The sequence below is a fragment of the Echeneis naucrates genome, chromosome 16 (assembly GCF_900963305.1).
Source record: "Echeneis naucrates chromosome 16, fEcheNa1.1, whole genome shotgun sequence".
In the NCBI taxonomy this organism is placed as follows: domain Eukaryota; kingdom Metazoa; phylum Chordata; class Actinopteri; order Carangiformes; family Echeneidae; genus Echeneis; species Echeneis naucrates.
In genome coordinates this window covers 17,376,121-17,400,568 of record NC_042526.1, presented here as the reverse complement: position 1 = coordinate 17,400,568, position 24,448 = coordinate 17,376,121, and the positions used below count along the sequence as shown (strand labels likewise).

The window sequence follows — 24,448 nt, the reverse complement described above, 5'->3', positions numbered from 1 at the left end:
TCCTGGCAGATCTGAAGGCACCTGTACAATATTCTCCATGTAAAAAAAAAAAAAAAAAAAAAAAAAAAAAAAAAAAAGCAACACCAACCTAACCTATGTCTATTCACCTTCCTCCTCACAGGTGTGGGTCAAATAGTGTTTGCATTATGGCGATGTGACTTTTGTCTGCTCAACCAGATGGGTGGGGCTTACTGATATTTTACATTGTCAGATTAAGACAATTGTATAAATTCAACCTTCAGGTACTTCCTACTGATTCCTCGCCCTTATGCTGTATTCTACCTGGTGAACTCCACCCATTTGGTACCTCATCAAAAGTGTTTTTTGCAAATACTCTGTGACCTCCGTCTGCCTCCTCGACTCCTGTTTATACCAAATGCAAGCCTACGTCATACCAAACAGAAGATGGACTACAGTTTCCTCAAACCCACTCTCTTTGTTCTCTCACCACTAATTGTGAACCTTTAAGGATCACCATTCCCCACTCTGAGTCATCGCTACATGAATCTGTAAGATATTGCTATTACTGGCATGACTGTGCTTGATGTCCAAACATTTTTGCTGATTTCTAAATTCTCAATGATGATGATGATGAAGATAACTTAGATAGAGTTCAGGCAGTTAGCATAAGGTTTCGTTGCCACATTTATGAGTCGTCTATATTATGTGGTGCTTTGTAGCATTTGTTCCATTTCTCTCTTTTGTAATTTTTCTTTCCAAGCTTGTTATTGTGTAATAGTGAAATAAAGTATTTCCATTTACATTTAATTATTGTCTTTGGCTCAGTAATTTATTTTTATTCATTGTGTTTGCAGCCTAAGGGAGGATTTAAGCATTGAGCTTAGAAGCTGATGACGCTGCAAACATGAAACTACTCAATGAACCTTGGCCAGGGAATATTTCATCAACCACAGTTTCCTGGGACAAGAATGAACCAAGCAACATAACAGAAACACAGTTTAACAAATCAAACTGAGCCAACTCATTCAGCTGTTGAGGTTAAAATGTGATAAAATCTTCAGAACAGCCTCTAACTGGACACTGAAGCGAATTTCTTTTTTCATCATGTTATTCATTTTGAGTATTTCGGAAAATCAATATCTCTGTCTGGAAAGTCTAATTCATTTGTATAGTGGCAAATTGTAGTTACAAAATTGCATCAAGGCATTTTACATATAGAATGAGTCTAGACCAAACTCTTTATGTAATTGTTAAAGAGACCCAACAAAAACAAGAAAACATCAAACATAAAAGGATGTGGAAAACAGGATGTGCAAGTTTTGCATATCCTGTTTATACAGTATATTAACTTAACGTAAAGCAGAAAATACATTTATTCAAATGTACTTTTAGATACAAATTTCTGGTCCTTGAATTTTATCTGAGCAAGCAGCAAATCAAACTGTAATATATAATAGTTCAACATTCACATGTGCCGTTTTGCTGCATGGAATACTTATGGTACATTCTGGTAATACTTTCTGCTTACTTATTCTTTGGTGATGTTTGCAATTCTTTTACTTACTTAAGGATCTGAAGATTTCTTCCCAGATAGCAGACAATCTGGCATACAGAGGGGCCACAACGCCTGTTCTCTTCTGGGCAAGTGTACTCCCAGTTCCACCACCTGAATCTGGCCCATATACAGCATGATTGTGAATCGGTACTTCCATATTTTTGCACAATTCATGCACACACACAGAGACACTTCATGACAATAGCAGAGGCCATGCCAGCATGTGGAGATCTATGGGCCGTCCACTGTCTGAGTAGGCTAATACTGTAAATCATGAAATCCAATTTTTGGGTTTCTTTTATCTAATACTAGTTGCGCTGTACCACAATAAAGACTCCAAATGTGTCCCCTTGTGTTGGAAACTAAAACATCCACATGTTGGAATACAGAGCAAAGACTCTCCTGGTTACAGCACAGGAGAGTCCTCTCCTCCCCACTTTGTCCTGTGCCTCTAGAGATTGTAGTAATACTTGTATCGTAGAAGAGCACTTAAAGCTGCTAATATAATTATCTATCAGTTCACAGCTACAGCCAAATGAGTTCAACTTGGAGATGGCTTTATTTCCCGTAGGAGCAGTCCCTCTCCTACCAACTGATTCCCTGACTCTTACCTCGCAGCTGCTAACATTGACAAACACAACATAATGGGGTTCTATTTATATTCCAACACGCTCTCCGCTTGCTTGACTCCCCCCCCCCCCTCCAGCACCCTCTCCCTTCCGGAAAACTTTTTACCTCAGGTTATCATGACTCCAAACTCATTCCTGAGTTGAATGATAGGACAGGGGACAATGGACAGTGGACAGTTCACAGTGGCTGCTCCTAGGTTGGCAAGGGCACCATCTGGCCTGCTTTGGTCCAGTGGCTTCTAGCTGGTTGTGGCACAAAGCCAGTGGGCACCTGAGTAGTGGTGGCACAGCAGGGCGGACTGGTCCTCCAGCTGGCTCCTAAATGTCCAATTTTCCATGGCAGTGCTGAACCCTCTGCAACAGATGCTTGGACCCACAGGGAGTCCACTGCCTGTCCTATCTTCCCAGTTAATGACCACACATATCATTGTGATTGTGGCTGGTGCAGCAAGGCGACAAAGAAAAGTCAGTTTTACTTTAGCGTGGAGTTTAAATTGATAAAATGCATCAGCAAGGAGAATTTCACGCGGTAGGCCATTTTTCCCCCATTATTATTTCGGTCAAAGAGGGGAACAGGAAAACACAGTTATTCCAAAGGATTCTTGTCTCCAAAATCTTTGCAGTTAAACACAGCAAGATTACATGGACACAAGGTTCAAAGCATTAAGGTGTAGCGTATTTACATTTCATCTCGTAAACTCTGTGCTTTCTGGGTTTTTGTCAGTAACGTGCGTGGGATTGGCTACATACAGATGTCGAGCCTCTCATCTAAGGAGAAGCCAATTTGAGACAGCATAACTGACTGCATGAAAATAATAATAATAATAATTGAGACAAGTTTAAATACTCTGCAGTGTGCAGTTTGTAGATTTAATTGTTTCAGTGATGGATGTCAAAATCGTGGCAGCAAAAAAATGTTTTACAATTTTTGTTTCCATTTAAACTGTGACTTAACTACATCTGGGAGCCAGATGTTTGTTGGAGCTGATGACCAAGATATGCTTTGCCAATTAGGCTAATTATCCAAAGTTAAAATGTGTGCTCTTTTTTCCATTCTCATGATTTTATGTTATTTAAAACTGATGAAATTACCATTTTTGTTGGAGGACTTTGGACTTTGCCAACATTAGGACAATGCAGAGAAACTAGAAAAATGTTTCAGAAATAAAAGTGTAGTTTATAGAAAGCAAGGCTGAATTACTGGATCACTTTTCCACAGTATCTTGAGGTAGTTCAGTTATTGTGGAGAGCTCAATGCTAACTCCATCTGCTGTGAGAGAGAGAGAAAAAAAAAGAGGAAAATGTAGCTAAAAGCTGAGATAGACAAGTCAGCTTTGAGTTATGTTCTGCGATGTTCTTCACAAACCAAAATTTGGGTGCTTTTTGGGAGCACAAAGTTTCACACTCAAGAAAAATGATTTTTTACATGTAATGGTGAATAGTGAGGCAGACATCATTACCAGGAACCCACGTCTCGGGACTGAATTGTTGGAAATGTTGAGAGATTTAACTGACCCAAATGTTCCTCTGTAAGTATCAGAAACCTTCAGAAGGAACCGATGATGAATTCTGTTTCCTGAGTGGCCACTGGGGACAGAAAGCATCTTGGGATTGGTGCAGAGACTAGGAGGGGTGGGGGTCAGCATTGCTTGGCTGGGACTGACTGAACAGATAAATTTTAATGGGGTCTCCCAGAGTCACGGAGCTGTCAGCATGGAGTGATGGGCCATGCCAGGACATGATGCACTGATCTAATACGAGGATAGCTCAAAGACAGCAGAGGAGATTCCAGTTGATATGTAGCTGTGCGTTTCTTCCTCCTGGGGACTTTTCTGGTTTATATTTAGCTGTAGATACTGCTAAATATAAAGATTTTGATCTAAATATTCTATCTAAGATCTAAATATTTATTAATACATTTTTTTGTCTTTGTGTCTTTCCCACGTCTGTGGGAGAAGAAATTCAAGAATGGAGAGAAGTAAATAAAGGGACAAAAATGCCTCAGGAAATTTTGATATAAAAAGTGTCGTAAACGTTTAATTATGAATTGGGCAAAATCGATGGTGAATGCTACCAAGTTGAATCCAACCCGTGCATTCAGGAAGCAGTCAATACTGCGGTAACAACATGGATGTCGGATTCTAAGACTCCACAAACATTGTTGAAAGTCTAGTTTTTGATGTGTTCTCTCAATTACTGCATGGCCCTCCAAAAAAAAATCAATATCTCATTTCTCAGCTCTGTGGCAGACTTGGAAGAGGACTCAGCCAAACAACTAATATTCTGTGGCGATGTGAGATTTTCCAAACAAACAACAGGCTACTTGGTTCTCATACAGTAGTTGTTGTTGTTGTTGTTTTTTTTAAATAAGGATTACAATAACAGTCCATTATCTAATGACATTGTTACATTGTTACTATCTGGCCTCTAGCCTCTCCATAAGGAATATGGCAGTCATCTATGGCCATGATAGTCCTTTTCCTACCACGTAAACAAACTTTCGGGACTGCCTGTTTTTAACTGCATAACATTATATAAACCAGGAATATACTGTTTTACAGTATTTGTTGCTTCTCGGCTGGATTATAGCAATTCCTCACTATGAGGCTGGCCCAACAAATCCCTAAAGACTCTGCAGCTGAAATAAAATTCTGCCATGCGAGTTCTGACAAGAGATTACATTCCTCCCATATTAGCTTCGCTGTACAGGCTCCACAAGAAATACTGAGGAGAATTTAAAATCCTCCTCCTTACCTATGAAGTCCCTCATGGGCAGGCGGCATCTCATCTCAAGGAACACATACTGTAGGAGGCTATTACCCCACTCTGCTCTGCGCTCCCAGAGTCTAGGCTGCCTCGTGGAGTCTTCACAGGTAGAGAAGGAGGCAGAGCTGCCAGGCTCCTCTCCTGTGGAAACCATCTCCCAGTTTTTATCCAGGACACAGGAACCCTCAGCATATATAAGAGAAGCTTTAAAACTTCAATTTTTAATCATGCTTATAGCTAGGGCTGGCTGAGGCTTGCCTTGAGCCATCCCCTAGTTATGCTGGGATCGGCCAAGACCACCAGAGGACGTCCCACAAGGCGGCGAGCTCCTCTTGCCTCCGCTCTCGCTCTCTCTCCATCTGTACATATCCATCCTCTCACCTCATTTCGCTTTCTGCAAGGATCACTACTGCTGGAGCTGTAGGGTCTGAATGCTCGATCACAAGCAACCCTGTGCCCCCACAACCCGACCCAACCCCCACTGCAACGATCATTCTGTACTAAGAAAGGTACTATAGTTATCTCTACATGGAAATCAGACGACGCTATGATCTAGTACTAAAACTCTCTTTTGTGCTCTCTTTCTAAATTCAATTCAGAAAGCTTTATTGACATGAAAGTCCGGTGAGTGTAACTGCAAAAGCATAAAAGACAACACAATTCAGTAATGAGATTTGGGGGGAGTGGGGGGGTTCAATTCATTTTGTGGAGTAGATGAATCAAAAGAATAATGTTTTTGTTTGGTCCATAACTATAACAGGCAGGACAATAATTTATCATTGAATTCAGTGATATTGTTTGTACCTAGGTCTCTACATGCATTCACATATTGTGTAGCTGAATATGTTGTGTGTCCCTCTCCCTATTTTCATTGTCACTGAGCCCTGTGAAGATCTAATGAATTTCTTAAAGTATTCCACTATGATTATAGTATATTATAATATGTTAGTCACATATTAAGATATGCATCTCCATCCCTGCTACACCCTTTGTCTCATCCTTTCTCTGTGGTCTGTATGTGGTCAGGGTCTGTCTCCGCTTTCTGCCTCTAACAGTAAAGAAATCCAAGTGCGAAAGATATTTGTGGTTCAGAGCCAGATGCAGCACTTAAAATTAGACTGGGTGTTGGTTTGAGTTGTCCAATGTTCCAGACAGCCGTCTTTTGTTAATTGAATCATTTGGTTAAGAGTGGTTGGAAAGCAGGTTCTAGTGTGAGGCTGAGCGTTATTTGATCAGTGCCAGCCGACAGACAGCTCTATCTTCAGGGGGTGAAATGTCTGCAACTTGAAAGTTGTCAATAATGCTGTACAGTATTGCTTCATATGAAATGTGCCCTGATGTATTGCGTTTGCCTTCGAGCTGTAGCATGTCGTGTGTTTAAAGAGTATGCTCACTGTATTCGCCGTCTTATTTTAGATCTTAATTAGCAATAAACTGAATTCAGCTGAGCCTTGTGTGTGGCAATTGGTCATCCTGAGCTGTCCAATTTTGTGTTGTCTGTTTGAAAAACTGATGAATTAACAAAATATATGAGTGAAAGAAGGTCTTAGCTCACAGGGCTGTTAGAGGAAAACTGACGGTGATTAAAGCAGGAAATTTGGGAACACAAACTCATCATTTATATCTGCCAAGGCAATCTCCTGAGTGAGTAATTTCATTCAGGACCACAAATGTCGATCTCATAGCAGATCACGACGTCTTTAGGGTTCAACCTCTGTGAAACATAAACATCGGTACAAAATTTAATGGCAAGCCATTTAATGATCAAGATATTTCGGTCTGGGGCTCCTGCCTCACAGAAAGCACTTCTAGTTTTGAACCTGCTGGCCACTCAGCTCTGTGATGAAGTAGCAAATTGTCAGGATCCACTACCTCGCCCTGGCCTATTGTTGGCTGGAATTGGCTTCAGTCCCTCCATGACTCTGTATGGGTTGGTGCCATTGATAATGGATAGGTGGTTATTTCAATCTGGACTCAGTGGTGGACTGACTGACCGACACTGATAACACTACAGGTATTACTTCAGCTAAAAGTTAAAAAACTAGATTAGAAGAAGTTGCCAATATTTTTCTGTAGCAGAGAACATTTTTCCTTTCCTATCCCATTAATAATCATACAACTGCCTGCTAGATTTGCGACGGAGTCCCAACCCCGGACTGGGAGCCATTGTCTACAACTAATTTCGCCTGTAATGACTCCAGTTTTTCTTCCTTGGATCTTTTTGATTTTCAATCTATAACTCATTTTCACGTATATCTATTCGGTAAACAAATCCCATCAGTGATCACTACGCATCACAAATTCAGATTGTCTCCCACTGGCATAAATCAAACAGCGGGTCGGCCCGTGAACAGGAGTCATACTAATCTGAGCTGGCCTGCATGTGTATGCGGGCCACGTAGTCAAGTGTCCTTGTGAAGATAGCATCATTATTTCTCATATCGCCCATATTAATTGGGTCAGCAGCTGCAAGAAGCTTGACCTTAGCTGTTGCCTGGCAACAATTTCCCAAGCATATAGAAATTTGTTAAATAGAACTGTGCTCAATGGGAATTACATAATGAAATCTGCAACCAATTAGAGTTTATGACAAATGTATTAATTTATTGGTAAAACAAAGTTCAACACTTTCAGTACACTCAGCAAAGACTAAAAGGAAGTTTAGTCTGCAGTAAAAAAGAAAATAAAAAAAGCGCAAACACAGAGAGAAGGAAGCGTAGGCTTTGCGACACAAAGCATGAACAACAATGCCTCGCTTTTAACTTAAACACAATATATCACAAACATAGTGAACCCACTTCAGACCCAAAGAGGTTCTGCCCTTTGGTGAAACACTAATAGCTAATGTCCTTGCAGAGCTGTAATGAAGAAAAGGATCATTACAGAACCCAGAGCAAGAAACCAATTATACTAAATAAATTGACCTCTTCACCGAGCGGCCTTTGTCAAAAGCAAGTGTAGTAAACACTTCACAAGCTTCCAGTGCACACATGCACACACACACACACACACACACAGACACACAACTGATGAGGATAAAACATTCTGAACATACATGGGCACCGCTTCCCCAACGATGCACTACAACGAACTCACACAGCCAAATGCACACATTGAGCATTACAACATGGGATGTGAAGTCTGCCACCGGAACAATTCAGGTTTTCAGCTATAATCCATTTACAGATTCATACATTTAAGAGCGATTTAAATAAGCAATAGCCATCTCTGTAAGATTTACAGCTTCCATTTTGTTTTTGTTTCCATGTTTCATTACATGACATCTGGGATGTGTTTCAGGAAAAAAATGTGGAATAAAATGAAATCCAAAGAGCAGCATTAGCAGCCTCAGTGGCCTGCCTGAGGAGGTATCAGCAGGCTTATCAGAGCTGTATGTGCTGCTACCTCGGCTTAGGTGGCCTGATGTTTAGACATTTTTTAATTAGGAATGCATCTTGAAATTAAAGTGATTACAAAACAAAAACAACAGCAGATGAACACATGAGGAAACTGAAGACCATAAAGTCTCTTTTGAATTTGTGTTGCACTCCCATTCAAATTTATCACTTACAGATTGAATAAGGAAAGTGAACAATTAACAGACAAATTAAATTATCCTTTTATTCACCACAGTTTGTTTATGATTATTAGAGTATATAAATGCCTACATGAAAATAATATTTGCAAATAATAATTAAGAGCCAAAAAGGTCTGCATTAGTATTGCAATATTATTGTTAGTTTTACAGTGGCACACTCCAGACTTCCTGCGGCTGTCTTTTTTGTGGCGGAGCCAGAGTTACAAAGCAGGCTATTATTGAAGCAAATAACACTGCATTAGAATTTGGGGAGCAGAGGATGTGATTATTTTTGGTAGTTTCTTCTTTTCAGATAAAACATTTTCCAGGACATTACGATACATTACTGTATTTTAATGTAGTGATGCAAGAGCGCATAGTAAAATTTCACTCTGACCATCATGAATATATTCATTTTAAATGAGACATTTTTCTTAGGCAGCATAATTAGAGAAAAATACTGAATTATTTGGCGTCTTTGGTTTTCAAGATATGCAAGAAAAAATATATATGCATATGATAAAATAGCAAGAAAAAAAGATATATGTAATGTCATGATAAAGTAGTTGTTACTTTCACACACAGGGACAAACACACACACACACACAAAAAGGTAAAACCAGTGGTTTTGGCCCATAAGATTTCTATTTTAAAGAAACCGCACAGAAAAGGAAAATCCGTGACAAGACAGTTAACACTTTCAAAGCCACTGTAAGATAAATGCTGCAGGTTTCAGTTGTGTTAGATTTTTTTTTTCCTTTTTTTTTTTTTTTTAAACAGTAGGATATTTCAAATCTGTATTTTTCATGCAATTGCCATGACTCCAAAACTGCTTCTAAAACTTTCAAGGCTTATCTAGACATAAAGAAGCCCTGAGCTTTGGAGCGGGAGCCTCCGCTGCACTTCAATGCTGTTTTTATGCCAAGGGCAAAACCACTTTTTCCGACTCTGTTGGTATTCAGCGGAGGTGCAGCAGCCACACAAGTAATTGTGAGGTGGCTTGCTGGTTTGCTGTTTAAACTCTGTTGATTGCATTTTTATCTCTGTAACTAATATCAAGTGGAGGAAAATGTGCAAGTCATCAACATATATTGACATTGATGATCATGATCATTTCAACAACAATGACACTTAAAATAAGGCGACGCAACGTGGGAATAAATAAAAACGATAAAGTATGACGATCGAGTGAGGTAACAATTGTCCAAACAGTATGATAACATTAATATAGCAGACTGTAGCTGGGACAGCTTCCATTGTGTTGCCTCCAGTAGCATAGGCTATCCCAACATGTTTCAGTCTGTATCTCAACATATGAAATATCAAGGCACTACTTTAGCTGTGACGCTGTTGTGATACTGCAGTGTCACGACTGTGGAAGTACTCCTCTGACGTAGGCACCAAAATAGTTTACCATGGCAAAATTGAATTATGAAAATGCAAAAAACTGGAGCGAGCACCATTAAGTGTTTGCATTCTGTTGCACATTGGAATCAGTGCCTCTTTTGTTGAGGGGGGGCTTTTACAAAGGTTGCATTAGAAAAATATATTTCAACTGCAACAGGCATCGCGTCAGCTTGGTGACTTTTGTCCTTCTCATCAGTCTGCTTTCTGATTGTGATTCATCTTATCAGAAGAAAAGCAACTATTCGGCACCGCGACGAACTACGAAAGCCGCAGTTATATAGTTCAAAGTCACGGCGAGAGTTTGTGGACATCAAAAGAGACTGCTGGCTCTTCCTGCGTTGTACTGTCGATCACAATGCTCGGATGCGTCTCTTGGGTTTCTGTGGAAATGGTCGAGTTTGTGGAGGGTGTCGCCCCAAAATGTGGCCCGTCCACCGAGAGCAGCATGGGCATTCCCGTTTGCTTCAAAGTATCGCTCATGGACACGTGCATTTCTTCTGGCGTCACCCCCATGTCCTTGCTGTACTCGGATGGTGATTTCCTCTTTATCCTCTCGTACGTTTTGTCTTTATTTTCCGTGAAGGTCTCGCTGTCCTGAAATCGCCCGAACAGCCAAATGAAGAACCCAAAGAGAACAAACGCCGCCAGACTTGGGATGAAGGCCAGGCACTTGACATCTAGACTGGCTCCAATGTAGCGGCTGTGGAGGAACATATCCCGCTCCACGTAGCTGAGGTTGGTGCTGGGGTTGATGTTGGTGGAGCGCCACTCGTAAGTGAGCGTGCTGTGGTTGAAGTCCCTGAGCGTTTCTGGCTCCTCCACTGTGTAGATCTTCTCCCCGGGACCAACATATTGACCATATTCGTAGGGCTTGTAAAAAATCTGGTTCTTCCACATGTTAAGGTCCAAAATCAGCACAAGGAAGATGATTCCGTAGTTGAACCACTTACCTGGAACAAGACAGGAGACTTCTATTAGATTAGACAGGCAATCTTTTACAGATAAGCAAGGAATAAACATGCACACACTGTACAGATAATTTAACAGACAGGCAAAATGATGCACAATACAAGCCCACTCCAAACAAGATTGAGAGGGCAGAGTGGGGCAGACAGATATGCTGTCACATTCATTTATCAGGAGTCCTTCTCTCTTTGCATATAGCTCACGCACCGAGACAGATAGATCCATTTACAGGTGCTACTTCCTCTACAGTATCTTCTAACGAGATCGCTACATTACCATGAGACAGCCATCTCCCCGGGTTGACTGATGGCAGGCAGATGTCTCCGCGGGTAGACGTGACACCTCTCCCTTCCTCTGCCTGAGATATGCTGTTAATAAGCTTTTAGTTAAACCAATCACGTTGCGCTCGAGCCATTTCCATAATGCCAAATGGATATGCAATGCATTACAGCTAACGACCTTTCGCGAATCACTGAGCGTTTGAACAGCTTAACATTTAGCACAGGAACATTGGCTTTGCCTTCTCTTGATGGTTCTGAGTCGCCGTGTGCATGCGGCGGAACAAAATGGAGAACCTGGGAGAATGGATTCAAATGGGAAAGACAGTCTCTCGCTGAGAGCATTAAGACACAGAGTTTTGAAGATGATGAAGGGCACGTCTCGCGCAATGAACAGGAACAGCTTTGAGCAGGGAGGGAAAGGGAGGGAAAAAAAGTTGCACCTGTGCGCAACACCAGCTGCACATCTATTATAAATTCCTGGTGTCGTCTTTTCCACCAGAGAAAACTAAAGAACAAGAACCCGTTCGGCATTCACCATTTCAATTCAGAAATAGGCCAAAGTTACCGTCTCCTCGTTCTGCTACTAAATCAGTTCACGAGTACAGGGGTTCATCGCAACTCGTTTTGAACAATGAGACGATCCAGCTCTCTGCCTGCAGCATGCTGCTGTACCTGTGATATGAATGTGATATTCCTCTTTAAAGATACGCTTGCAGACAGGAAGCTTGACCTTAACATGCGTTGTAGACATTCCTGGCAGATTCATATCCAGGTCACCCATGAAATGGGGGAACTCCCAGTCCTGGAAAACAAGAAATATATATTTAAAAAGGAAAATAAAATTTTGTTTCAGCTGAAGAAAACTGGAGACATTTCAATAAAGGTGCTGACATTGCCCTGTCAGCCATGCGTTATTTTTTATTGGATATTGAACACACACGCTCTCATATTAGCCGGTATTAAGTCTCCGTGGATCCTCTTCATACTCTGACTGGAGGTCAAACATGGTGGTGGTTGCTGTAGACTGCAGACTACAGTGTGTTTTTACAAGCTTGTGCAGTGTACTAATGCTCCCTGGGATTTCAACATGTCAAAACACATCAACAGGCAGCCAGAACTGACATTTAGAAGCTGCCTGTGCCCTGTGGTGGCACTTGGATCTTTCTGCGACTACGTGCTCATATTTGGCGGCCGGTGGCTTTAAGCTTTGCTACTTTCCACGAGGTAGTGTTTAGATGGCAATACCATAAGAGAGGGCGTGGAAGCATATACCTTCAAAACACCAGCTTTTTATGGGCTTTAGTAACCTGCTTAAGAGGTGCAGTGGTTCCTTTGGTTTAACTTACATCTTTGTTTTAATCATGATACAGGAAATCAAATAAATAAAATGTTCTGTAAGCTTTCATATATCACAGGCTCTAATTTAAAGTAAAAAAAAAAAAATGCATGTATGGCTCTAATTTTTCTTTCCAAAAATACTGATTTACAGATTGTTTTGGCTCTTGAATTTGTATTTGATTTAGAATATGAATGCACAACTTTCCTGACACGGTACATAAAAACAACGCAATTTTATAGTAAAATATATAGAGTGTACATTTCTGAAGCCATCATTCATATATGTATGTGGTAGAAATGTCCTTGAACTTTGCATTATAAAAGCCAGTAAATAAAATGGTAACCATGAAAGAAACTAATGAACATCTTTCCCAGACTGACGGAGAGAGGAAACATTTTTTTAACTTTTTCTTCCCACTAAGGTAATTTAGTCAGATCACAAATTAGCTCCTGTTATCTATATTACTGAAAGAAAAAAAGAAGACATGCATAATTTGAGTGTTTTCAGATTACCCTTCCCCCTGGTTCCTGTTATTTGCAGAGTGTCTTGCTGCATGAGATTACCCCGTCTGCTTTCACTATATCCTCATGTGATCCAGAGTCTCCCATGCCAATATCTATGAAGAAAATAACAGCTTGGTGATGGCCCCCTGGATATTAATTAAGTCCTCCTCTCCTCTTCTTTAGCTCCAGAATGTGTTGCTATAGCACTAACTGGCATGGCATTTACGCCAGGCCTCCCTCGCACAAAATAATGAGTCTCTATAACATATATAGGAAGGGTAAACAGGCCGAGTGTGTCAGTATATCACCTACATTTGTAAAATGTGAATATGCATATTAACAAAGGACAGAGGTAGGGCAATTATTGGCATAATTATTAAAAAAAGAAAAAGGAAATAAGAAAGTAAGACCCAGCTTGGAGGCAAATCCAGACAGGTCATTAACTGGGGAATTAGTTAATTAGTTTGAGAACAACAACGCCCATCTTTTCTCAAGGAGGTAAGAGATTAAGTATGGCACCCTGTCCTCGAAGATAGAGGTGAATGAAGCTGTTGGGAGGGCTGAGGTGGTTGAATTTTTATTGAGTGGTGGAACATAGTGATGGCTACCAGTAGATGGGCCCTTTCACGGCACGAGCCAACTCCGCTCATAAATAACTGTAGTAAATGTGCTTGCTTTACACTGTGCAGAAAATGAGAAAGGCCCATCATAAACAAATCTATGTGAGTTGGGAATGACATACCGCCCAGTAAAAGAGAGGGGAAGCTGCATGTCCGGAACGGCTCAGGGAGTCAAACGGAGATGTCAAAATAAGCACTTCATGTTATATCAGGCCTGCAGGAACAGGAGCTGATGCAGGCCAGAAGCTGGGAAAACTGGTCTCAGCAATATACCAGCATCTCTGGTGAGTTTAAAGCTTGTATTCTGTGGACTCTTTTTCTCTATTTCTCTATATTTCTGCATAATCTCAATAATTGCTTCAATGAATGAGAGGAACAGCATGTTGAAAAGTTACTATGACCAAGAGCATCCAGAAACCCGCTTTAAAATAGTCCAGCAATCACTTTTAGTGATACAGTTACATGCTATCAGGAATAACAAGGAATAACAATGATGTTCTTTCCAGGTTTTTGTGGAGTGGTCTATTTGTAACACTAGAAGCATGCAATTGTGGTTGCTGAGTAATTAGCATAATCAAGAGACAAGAAACATATATTTGGAATATACCAAATATTAGCCTTGCTGCGAGTCCTGTAATACCCACCATCAGGGCCCAGTGAAATATGTTCATTAAGCATTTGGAGGAGGGGAGTTGAGTTGAATTAGGCTTGGAGTCAACCCACACGCATGATTGGCCTCTAGTTCTGGCTCCTAATTCATCAGATTTTCTCACCCTTTTTCTCCTCAATCCACAGTTATGTGCAATTCTTTTTTTTTTGCCCAGACAAACAAATTTACATATTCATGAGACACTGACACAGGCTTTATTGATGTACTCCTGTGGGAGGGAGAACATTTGGTGGGAAAAAAAAGAGAGAGGGGTGAGAAAGTAAGAAAAACTCCAATCTTGTGAGTCATCATTAAAGAAAATAAACTTGGCTCACAGGGGAGCGCGGGAGGAAAGGGTGAGTTCATGCTTGAGGTGTGGGAAAGAGGGATGGGGGACTGAAAGTGAGGAGATGTAAAGGAGTAAGAACAGTCTGTATATCTTTATACATGTTGGTGAATGTGTGTGTGCGTTTGTGCGTTTGTATCTGTGCCAGCTGAGAGTGATCAAACATCTCTCTTGCTGCTCTGTGCCGCAGTGGCCCATTGATGAATTGGGGGAGCGGGAGAAGGAGGGGGACCTGGCAAGATGGGTAGGAGAGTAAGCCAAGAGATGTCCCTGCTCCCCCACCACTTTTTTTTAATTGGCCACAGGGGAGCAGTATACCTGCATGACAATGAGAAGGTCGAAGACCAAGATGAAGGAAGCCAGGAAAGCTCTGGAGACCTCGTCGCTGGGCAGGAAGCCGCGGTTTAGGTTATCCCAGCTGATCCAGTCGGTGCTGATGACCAGAACCACCACTGATGTCAAAGAGATGAGCACTGTCCTGCAAAAGGAGAGGAGAAGAGAGGACCAAGAAAAGGCAGCGAAGGAGAGAATAAAGGAATGCCACAAGAGGAAGGGCGTGCACAGGAGAGGCCAGGTTGAAGAAAAAAAGGAAATGAAATAAGAAAGGAGAGCACAGAGAGCAGGTGAGGAGACAAGAAGAAGAAAACAGAAAGGACATAATAGAAAGTGAGAAGCAAGGAGGAAAGGAGAGAGAAGGAGGGGAAGGAAGCAGTAGGAGTGACAGCAGAGGACAGAGGGGGGAAATATCTATGAAAGATGTACATTAAATAAGTTTGACCTTGAAAAAAAAAAAATCACATTAACAATTGCAAAACTTTCAGTTGAGATAAGATACACAGTTGTTATTGTTCATTTTGGAAGACAAACAACCCCGATCATCAATTAATAAGAAAAGATAAATCAAGCACCGTTCAGTTTCTCTTCTCATGGACTCAACAATGTATTGAACAATTTTACCTGGATTTGAAAAATAGCCAAAGATAAAGCTTCCAGGAAGACAAATGTGCAGAGAGAAGAACTGCATCTGTGTGTTTGTCCGCGTTTGACAATGCAATTCAAAACCTCCGCTGCGTGCATATTTACATGTATTTACATATTTAACTTGAGGCAGAAAATATTTCATTCACCTGCACAGGGAGTTTGCTGTGTTTTTATTTTTTTAGTCTGCATTTACTAGGAATGATTTCTCAGCCTTCTTAATGGAGGCACAGTGGTGAAGGCTGGCATTATTCACTACTGTGTGTTTTGTCTCAATGTCACCCAGTCATTACCGTGGTGGTTCTGTGCACTCTCATGCCACACATCGGCTGGCTGCATTGCAGATGCAAACCAGCTCTTATCCCACATCAGCCGTTATGGAGCGACAATTTTGTGTGATTTCTTTTCTGTAGCATCGGCCGACTTTTAGGGCTGTCCTTTATTAACTGCCACAAATCCTTCAACGCATATTGACAAGTTATATCCAGTGACACATTTGCCGATAACATTTCAAGATCTGAATTCCAAATCATAGCTCGTCAAATCTTGGATTGATCCTGACAGCGCGAGTCAGGGCGACCATCGATAAAATGAAGGGCTGCAGAAAAAGTCACAGAGCAGTTTGCCTGTACGCATTCTAATCACAGGTGAATCAATTCTGCCAAAGGAAATGTTAAACACGTCCAGATTTGAAGTGTTCAGAGATCTGTTCTGTGTACATATCAAACAGAGGCCCATCCGTGTCAGCTGCATCCTCTTCCCTACGTGTCCTTTACACCTCGCAGTGACCCTAAAATCAACCACTGGAGGAAGGCGTCTGCATGTCGGGTTTGACTGACAGAACCGAGCTGCTGGTGAAAGAACACCGCTGGGGCCGTGTAGCGCAGGTGTAATACATCTGAACAGGGAAGGATTCTGCTTGGCTTTCTAATAATCGCCATATGAGAAATGGTTTTCAGTGTTTGTTTAGCAGTTATTTAAGGGTCACAGCTTGCAGTGCGGAAAAGGAAAATGCAGGGCTTGGTTCCCCCCGCAACCTTGCTGTGTCCATTGATTTTCACCCTGTTCTTCTAATTAAAGGTGCTGACACTGAGTGAGGGAAGATTAACATGGATATTGACCGCGTGTAACCCTGCCACGGTGCTGGTGAGAATACGTAACACACATGTATACACGTGCACACAGCCCTGTGAGTAAATATAATGGATTTGGTGAGCTGGTAAGTAGTAAAAATCTAGTCATGGGTATATATAGTCTCGCAGACATTTTATCTCATGACAGGAAGACTATGTACCAGAAGAGAACAATCCGATTGTTGCCTTGTTTCCAGAATCTCCTGGCTGCTTTGCCCCAGTCTGGGTAGTGTTGATCCTGGAGCATCATATCTGTCACCTGCAGAAATGAATGTACATTCAATTAGTCAAAATACCAGTTGTAGAGGCGAAAAATGAAGCAATACGAAAAACTATTTCAGCTCATCATAAAGACTGGAATCAGAGAAAACTGCTTCTCTACCTTGGTTCAAAAGTAACCCTAGCGACCTTTCAAACACATTTAGGATGAACTGCCATCATCCCATCATCAATGCCTGACCTCTCTAACAGTGAGGGAATGGGAGTTCATCCCTGCAGGTTGGTCCCAAATAACCTTGTGAAAAGCTTTCCCAAGCCAAAGGGAAGCTGTGAGAGGAACATATTATTAGCCAAAATGTCGAGGACTGAGATATTGAACAACTACAAACAGTACCAAGTTTCTGTCGGCATACTTTTGGCCATACAGTTAAGGCAGGCCAACCACCAAAAAACAACAAATCATTCCCACTTGCTAGATATACAGTAACTTTGGCACTGTTCTACTGCCCCACATTCTGGCTCCCCAACACATTTTAATTCTACGCATAATCATGAGCAAACACTGCTAAATGATGCACACTGTTAACGTTATTAAATGGAGGAATTCAGAAATAAATCAATGGGCTTTTTTCAGTCTAAAAATGTTCTCTCTATCCTTGGTGTGGGACGACTGCTGAGGCAAGGTCAATCTGCCAATAAATCACCTCACTGCAGACACTGTAGCTCGCCAATGTTGGAGGAAGAATGTGAATCAGACAAACTATCTGACGTTTCTGGTTTTTGCGGCACTGCAATAAGAGACACATCTTGTCCACTCATCTCATGAAGACACACTGGAAAACAGCTATGCACAGGAGACACGGAGGTCATCTTCGATAGAGCATTGTTGAATTAATCGAACGTAGAAAAAAGAAAAAAAAAAAAAACAACTGGCGGGTAATTCCTGGAATCAGCACTTTGCCACGGTCTAACTTTCTCTGTGAAGAAAAAAGAGAAACTCGGGGCCAGACACACTACTCTTCTCTCTCCCTGTTTCACCTTCTCACTGGCTGCTTTTCCACACCGTCTACCTTGCACACTGACTTGCCCATTTCCTTTTTTCGCCTTCACCTCTGTTTCTCACTCCTCCTGTCTCTCCTTCCAGCCTCTCTCTTTCTCTGCAGTATGTGCCGTAGAATACTAATGTGACCGTTGAGGGAGCTTGTCAGGTTGTCTCAGCTGTGTGCATGCCGATGTCAGCGCCCCACTCCTCCCACCACAGGTAGTCCACTCCCGCAGGAGCTCTCCTCCTCGCTTTATGTTGACAAATGAACAGAGGTAGGTTTCTCCTCCAATATACTCTATCCCTCCCTGTGCATCCATTGTTTCCTCTGACCCTCCTTAGATCACAGCCGCATGTTTCTCTAAGGATTTGGTAGCAGATTGAACTGGATGTAGATGGCTCTAACTGCGTCTTTTGTAACAGGCTGAGGAGATACATCTGACCTAGAAATTATATGGGCGCTTGAAGAATGGCTTCACCTTGATTTTATATGATCATAAATATCATATTTAATATACTTATTAAAATATAATGCAGCCACTCCCTCAGCACAGCTTATTCCAAAAAGGAAAAAAGCTATGGGTGTATAAATTCTATACACTTTCTTTTTTAATCACTATTGGGTAAAGATTTTGAGTTTGGCCTTACTGACATTGTTAGTGACCAGAAAATTCAAAATGGGCTGTAAATGGATATTTCCTATTTGGCCTCTTGGCTCTGGACTGTGAGACTTAGCTTTACTTTCATCAGCCTAATGCCCAGTCAGCTCAAGATGATTGATTTAGTCAAATGCAAGTAAATTCTGCGTTGGGGAAGAAATTATATTTGGCTTTCATTATGTAGTAAGGCTCCCATATTTATTTCCTCCATTTTATTAAAGACCAAGTCAGCCATATTAAAGCATATAAGAAAAATGTCTTCTGGATTTGGATGGTTATACCAATTCTACAGCAAAGTCAGACATCTGTTGCGATGGTAAATAAAACATGACACACATTACACAGTCATCACATCTGTGATTTGAGCTAAATGCTAATGTAATTTTGACTTTATAGCATTTCGCTGGATCTGCAGCAAGCACTAAATATGAATGCTGACATGCTGATGTCAAGCATTAAATATTTAGTAAGTTGCCATGCAAAAGTCGGGAAAGTTAACATGCTAACTAGAGCAGGGTTTGAATGCACACCAAATTTTTTGCACCAAATGAAACATGGCGACACAAGCATCAAAAATGTTTGCTTATTTAAAGTTTTTGTTTACTTATGTTTAAGTACTGAACAGCTCTTTGTGTTAAGATGAAATGTAGCATTTAAGAACTTGGCAGTTGAAGGTACTCACCAAAATTCATTTAGCATATTGGTATGTCATTCAGCCAGTGGAATCATTATAAGAGATATTTTGGAATTGATTAATAACATTGACGGTAATAATATCATTCATCCTCTCGTACATAATGTGCAGCTTACCAAAACCTGCTCCCAATATGGCTATAAATAACATTACTTTATGTTAAAAGGTTTTGAATAATGCAGAAGGACATTTCAAATATCATATCAAATGAAACCTCTCCCTTCGTAAATGCAAACTTCTCCATTCTTGAGCTGTAATCTCACCATCCAAGCAGTGACAAAGTCTCCCATCCACGTCCCCACAGCAGCAATCTTCATAAAACTCTCATTCCTGATGCCCATGTACTCTGTCACCATGTGATGCCTGAAAGGGAAGAAGAGTGAGAGTGAGGAGGGCATAAAAAATGTAGCGGATGTTATGAGGGAAGTAAAAGGCAAATGAAAAGAGCCAAAAGGAGAGGCAGTGGAGGTTGAGAAAGAAAATGGCCACTGCCACTAAGTATCATGATGGCAACTGTCAGATTGAATCTATGTCAATCCTGTGAAAACAATGAGCGATGACTCTACCCTCCCTACAGCCCAGAGGACTGTAAACTGTTTATGCTTGTGCAACGGAATTTATGCAGTATCATCGCTTTCATCTGGTCGTGCTGCGTTTGGAAATGTATTCATTTGTTTGGCATATTTGTCTCATGTCTAGTTGATTTCAAATCAACACTGCCAGCCCAATGAGATCCCTCCTGTTAATGCAGTGGATCTGAGTGAGCTCACTTAACATCAGCGGCAGCAACACAGAAGGGAAACACAGACTGGGTCAAGACACACCATTAGGGAAACAATCTCGCATGCAATAGTACCTGATAAGAAATGACATGATTTCTTTGGAGTCCCAGTTACGCTTTCATCTCTGTACAGTAAGAGAAGATGAGAGGCTTTTGTTCAGCCCCACAAAACCCGCCCACCCAACACACTCGCACACCATATCACTCCATTTTCTCCAGGTAATAGCACAGGGAGGGAGGAAAAGTGGGTCAGTCGCCTCCTATATGGGACTTGTGCCGGAGAGAGGGAGAGAAGGAGGCCTGTTTGATCTGCTGGCAGCAAGTGTCTTACAGGCTGAGTGGAGCAGGTGGGCGCCTATCACCTCCCCTTCCAGCCCTCTTCTCACCCCCTGCAGGTCACATTCATGAATATAATAGATGGCCATGGACCCAGCTCTGGCTGTGCTTTCAAGAGGTCGTATTTGAAGTCAATGGCTCCATTTGTCTTTGTTTTTCCCAGCCCCTCTCTGGCCGCCAGCAAACACAAATAAAACTATTTTCTATTGCAATGAGGGTTCTGGAAAATCTTGTCTGCAGCCATGCTCATGCCCAGTTCACTGAATACATTAGCAGATTGCTTTAATGGTCTCATTCAGGGCGCCGCTCACTTTGTAAATGAATCGTTGTCATACAATTTTAAACAATCTATTGAGAAGCACTGCAGGGTAATCCTTTTAAGCTATTAATTAATGACACAGCTTTGATAGGTCTTCATTTTTACTTAATGCTAATTGCTTGTGCCTTTTCTCATTGAAAGTCCAGCTCGGAAAAGTATAACAAATGCTTACAGGCGATATGAAACCAACCGTGATTAACTGCGGCAGTGACCTAAAATGCCAAAAGCTTTGAACTCCCTGATTACAGTGATTGTGTAACAAATACTCTTCCCTGGAAGGAAACATTATAAATCATATGTCATCAATGCAGCATGTGTTTAGCAGATTTGACAGGATTTTATTGACCAAAATGTGCAGTACCGCGAGTGACGTATTGCCCCATTCAGGCCCGCAAATAAAACAGCCTTGATTGCAATGGCGATTTATATATTCATTAAGTCGGTTAGACACTCAGTGGTTTGGCACTGCTCCAGTTACCAAGGAGATCCCATTGGGAGTCATTTGCCCGCAGCGAAATTCTAATCGATACTTCTGGAAATGCTGTCTGGCACCACATGCTAGGCTTTAAATCTAAAAAAAACTACCCTGCTGCCAACCCCTGCCCTTCTCACATATTTAATTGAGCAAATGTTACCCCTGTGCTCCTTCTCTTTTTTTCCCCTTTCTTTTTAATATATCTTTTTTTTTTTTTTTTAATGCAGAGTACCTATGATGAGTTTGGGGACTCTTTGCACTGTATGATCTGAGGCAGAACTCCCTGACTTATTCATGCTGACTGAAAATTTTATGGCCTTTAGAGCTGGGTGACCTAATGAAAGAATTCAGTGTAGTGGAACATCAGTACAGTAGCACCATGAATAATCAGCCCCAAAATGGCTCCCTTGGCTTAATCGCAGAGCCAGTGGTCGTGTCGATGCCAGCCAGCCGGCTCAGACAGCTTTGACCCTCTGTGGAATGTTATCGGGTTTCCCACACTTGTTCAGACATAATATTCAAGGACGTCTCGATGCCTTTCAAAGTCCAGTTCCATCACGAGCAAGAAATCACAATTTTGCGCCGCAGAGGGTACAGAGTTACAGAGTTGTAAGTTCGGACGTTACCGGTTTGACTTTAACAAGTGAAAAAAGGTCATTTTAACTGTTACATTAAATTGGTCCTCTACAAGATCGTGGCTTTGATCATTGGCGCCATGATCGAGCCCACTTGGACATTCTAGCCGAGAACAACGATATCTCATGTCACTGTATTCTACTTCAATGAAACTTGAGTTTTTGATGATGCTCCTCTTTTTCTTTGTCTGTTCAGCTATTACTGCTGACACTCATAACTCTTCCGTCTATATTCCCTCCAGTCAAACTGGTGTTTTCACCTACTTCGACAAAAAATGAATCATCTACCTTGCACCATGAGTTTTTCTTTGCAACAATATAGGTGGAGTACTGTTTTATGTCAAGTTGTCATAGTCTTAGAGCTGGGCAACAATTCATTATTAATGTTCATGACTTGCGGCTGGAATCATTGTGATGATACGTAGGACTGAAAAATCTGGAGTGATGAGGTTTAGTGCACAGAGAATAATACTGCTCACTGCATAGTCTGAGTTTTTCATAAGCCAAAGCAATGTAAGGATAAGTGAATACTGATGTGCTATTTCCCAGCGATAATGTCTTTGGAGGTGTGCTAAAATTCCTTGTTTTATCTAACAAATTATTTAAAACCTAAACATATTCAGTTCATGAATCAAAAGATAAAGGAGACTCGCGTTTAAGAAGTTGGAAAGATGAATGTTTGATATTAGTCGACTATCAAGCTGTCACTCACTGACAACTGACTCTTGACTAACTGATTAGTCACTCCAGCAATAATTTAAATATTCATTCAATAATTTCAAAGTCTAAAATCATCTACAATCCTCATATCTGACACGCTTATTAAAATTTTACGTAATAAGAAGCTTAAACCATTAACAGGAAATTTGCTAGCAATTACTTTTGTGTTGATTGATCTGTCCATCATTTAAACTGACTGCATCAGCAGGTAGGACACAGACACGCACTGTTCGGATTTTACAAAGGAGCCAAATCGTGATCAATGACCAATGCGGTTAGTTGACTTTTAACCACTGCTTTTTCACAAGACTGAGGAGTTTAATGTGATACAATTACATTAAAACAGTGACACAGATCTATTTGCTGAACATCAATTAGATAGATCTTTCCATATAAGTTACTCAATGTACATCATAGTGATTTTTCATATGAAGATAATTAATATCCAACAAAGATTACAGCAGGTATGCCATTTATTTCACCCGTATGACTCAACCCTCATGTATTCATGTAAAACATATAGCTGATTGCTCCTTTAAACATCCAGCTACAGCGGCCTAATGGAAGAGGGCTGTTAGTTGTGGAGTGGCCTTGGAAAGAATTTTCAACTATCCATCGCACCCTATAAAGATGTTTTCTATTTGGCTCGTTTCATTTACATTTCACACTTCTTCATGGTGCCAAAAGCATTTCTGCAATGTCATACCAAACACTTCTACAACTCCACATATTCAGCATTTTAAGGACAATGTTTTACAGTTCAACTTAGTTTTTTCTAATGAAAGACCCACTTCAAGTATTTTCAAGCCCCATGGGAGGTCTGATAATTAAGGTTATAACGCAGCATGCTAAAAAAGTTGCCGCAATTCTGAGCCATCAAATACTCTGATCTATATAAATTTTTTTCACTATTCACTTTGGCCTATATGCTTTCATGCTGGGTTTAATAAACTTGCTTCCTCTGTCAGGCAGCCAGTTATTTAATGACTATGGCAATTGTGTGACCTCTCCTGCCCCGTAAAAGTCTAGATGTATTCTGAACATCAAATTTTGATCGTGGTTGGCTCCACATTGAAATGCATTGTCCATCTCTCTGTGTGCTACAATAGCTAAGGCCATGTTTACAGTGAACAATGCCGAGCCGCAGCAGTTCCCAGGGAGCATAAAGCCATGAATACACACACTATCGCTATCCCATCTCCCAACACAATTTAAACCCTCAATCTCTATTCATCACTCAACACAGAATCAGACCACATGTTGCATTAAACTGGAGATGGAGTCCTTCATTCCTTATCTTTACCTCAGCTCAGGAATGGGAGCAAATATTGCCTGGCAATATCACGGAGAGCACTGTATCCGGTTTGGAAGGGTTTAAGCGCAGAAGTGAGTTGGTTGGGTTTAGCATAATATCACGGTTTGGCTAAACGTTACGACTGACTAACTGAGCTGGTGCAGTAACTATGAGCAATTGTCAAATTTACTCGATGTGGTAAAGTCAAATACTCGGGTGCACCTACACACATACTCAAAGCAATGATGCATGGTATTAGAAAGAAAATGAATATTGTATTATAAAATAAAAGAAAAAGATAAATGAATTAACAGGTTTCTGTATGTTCCAGCGGATTGTGCAAATATACTTGTTTAGCAGTGCCTTCAGTGTCCTTGTCTCTGTGCTTATTGTCGCTGCAACATCCTTCGAGTTGGCTATGTAACTAAAGTTATGTACCAATGTATTTTTTAATAAATGGTCTTTCGAGTTTGAGGATTGGAAACAGACATGGTCTTCACTCGACAGTCTATAGTACACACAAACCCCAGTCAGCTGCAAACACACACATTCACAACATTGTTG

At 41.0% G+C, this 24,448-nt stretch overlaps 1 protein-coding gene across 2 annotated transcripts in view; it reads right to left on the bottom strand.

Annotated features, from left to right (window-relative positions):
• Positions 1 to 9,246: 9,246 nt before the first annotated feature.
• The window catches only part of tmem117 (transmembrane protein 117), a 38,946-nt gene continuing 23,744 nt past the window's right edge, over positions 9,247 to 24,448 (bottom strand). Inside the window, exons 4-8 of one of the 2 annotated variants that reach the window (XM_029522951.1) lie at positions 19,588 to 19,687; positions 16,872 to 16,969; positions 14,918 to 15,077; positions 11,815 to 11,944; positions 9,247 to 10,845 (exon numbers count right to left, since the gene is read on the bottom strand). In XM_029522951.1, coding sequence (XP_029378811.1) covers positions 10,184 to 10,845; positions 11,815 to 11,944; positions 14,918 to 15,077; positions 16,872 to 16,969; positions 19,588 to 19,687 — 1,150 coding nt within the window. In that variant the 3' untranslated portion in view covers positions 9,247 to 10,183. The remainder of the gene's footprint in view (positions 10,846 to 11,814; positions 11,945 to 14,917; positions 15,078 to 16,871; positions 16,970 to 19,587; positions 19,688 to 24,448) is intronic. The other variant, XM_029522950.1, reaches the window with a different exon arrangement.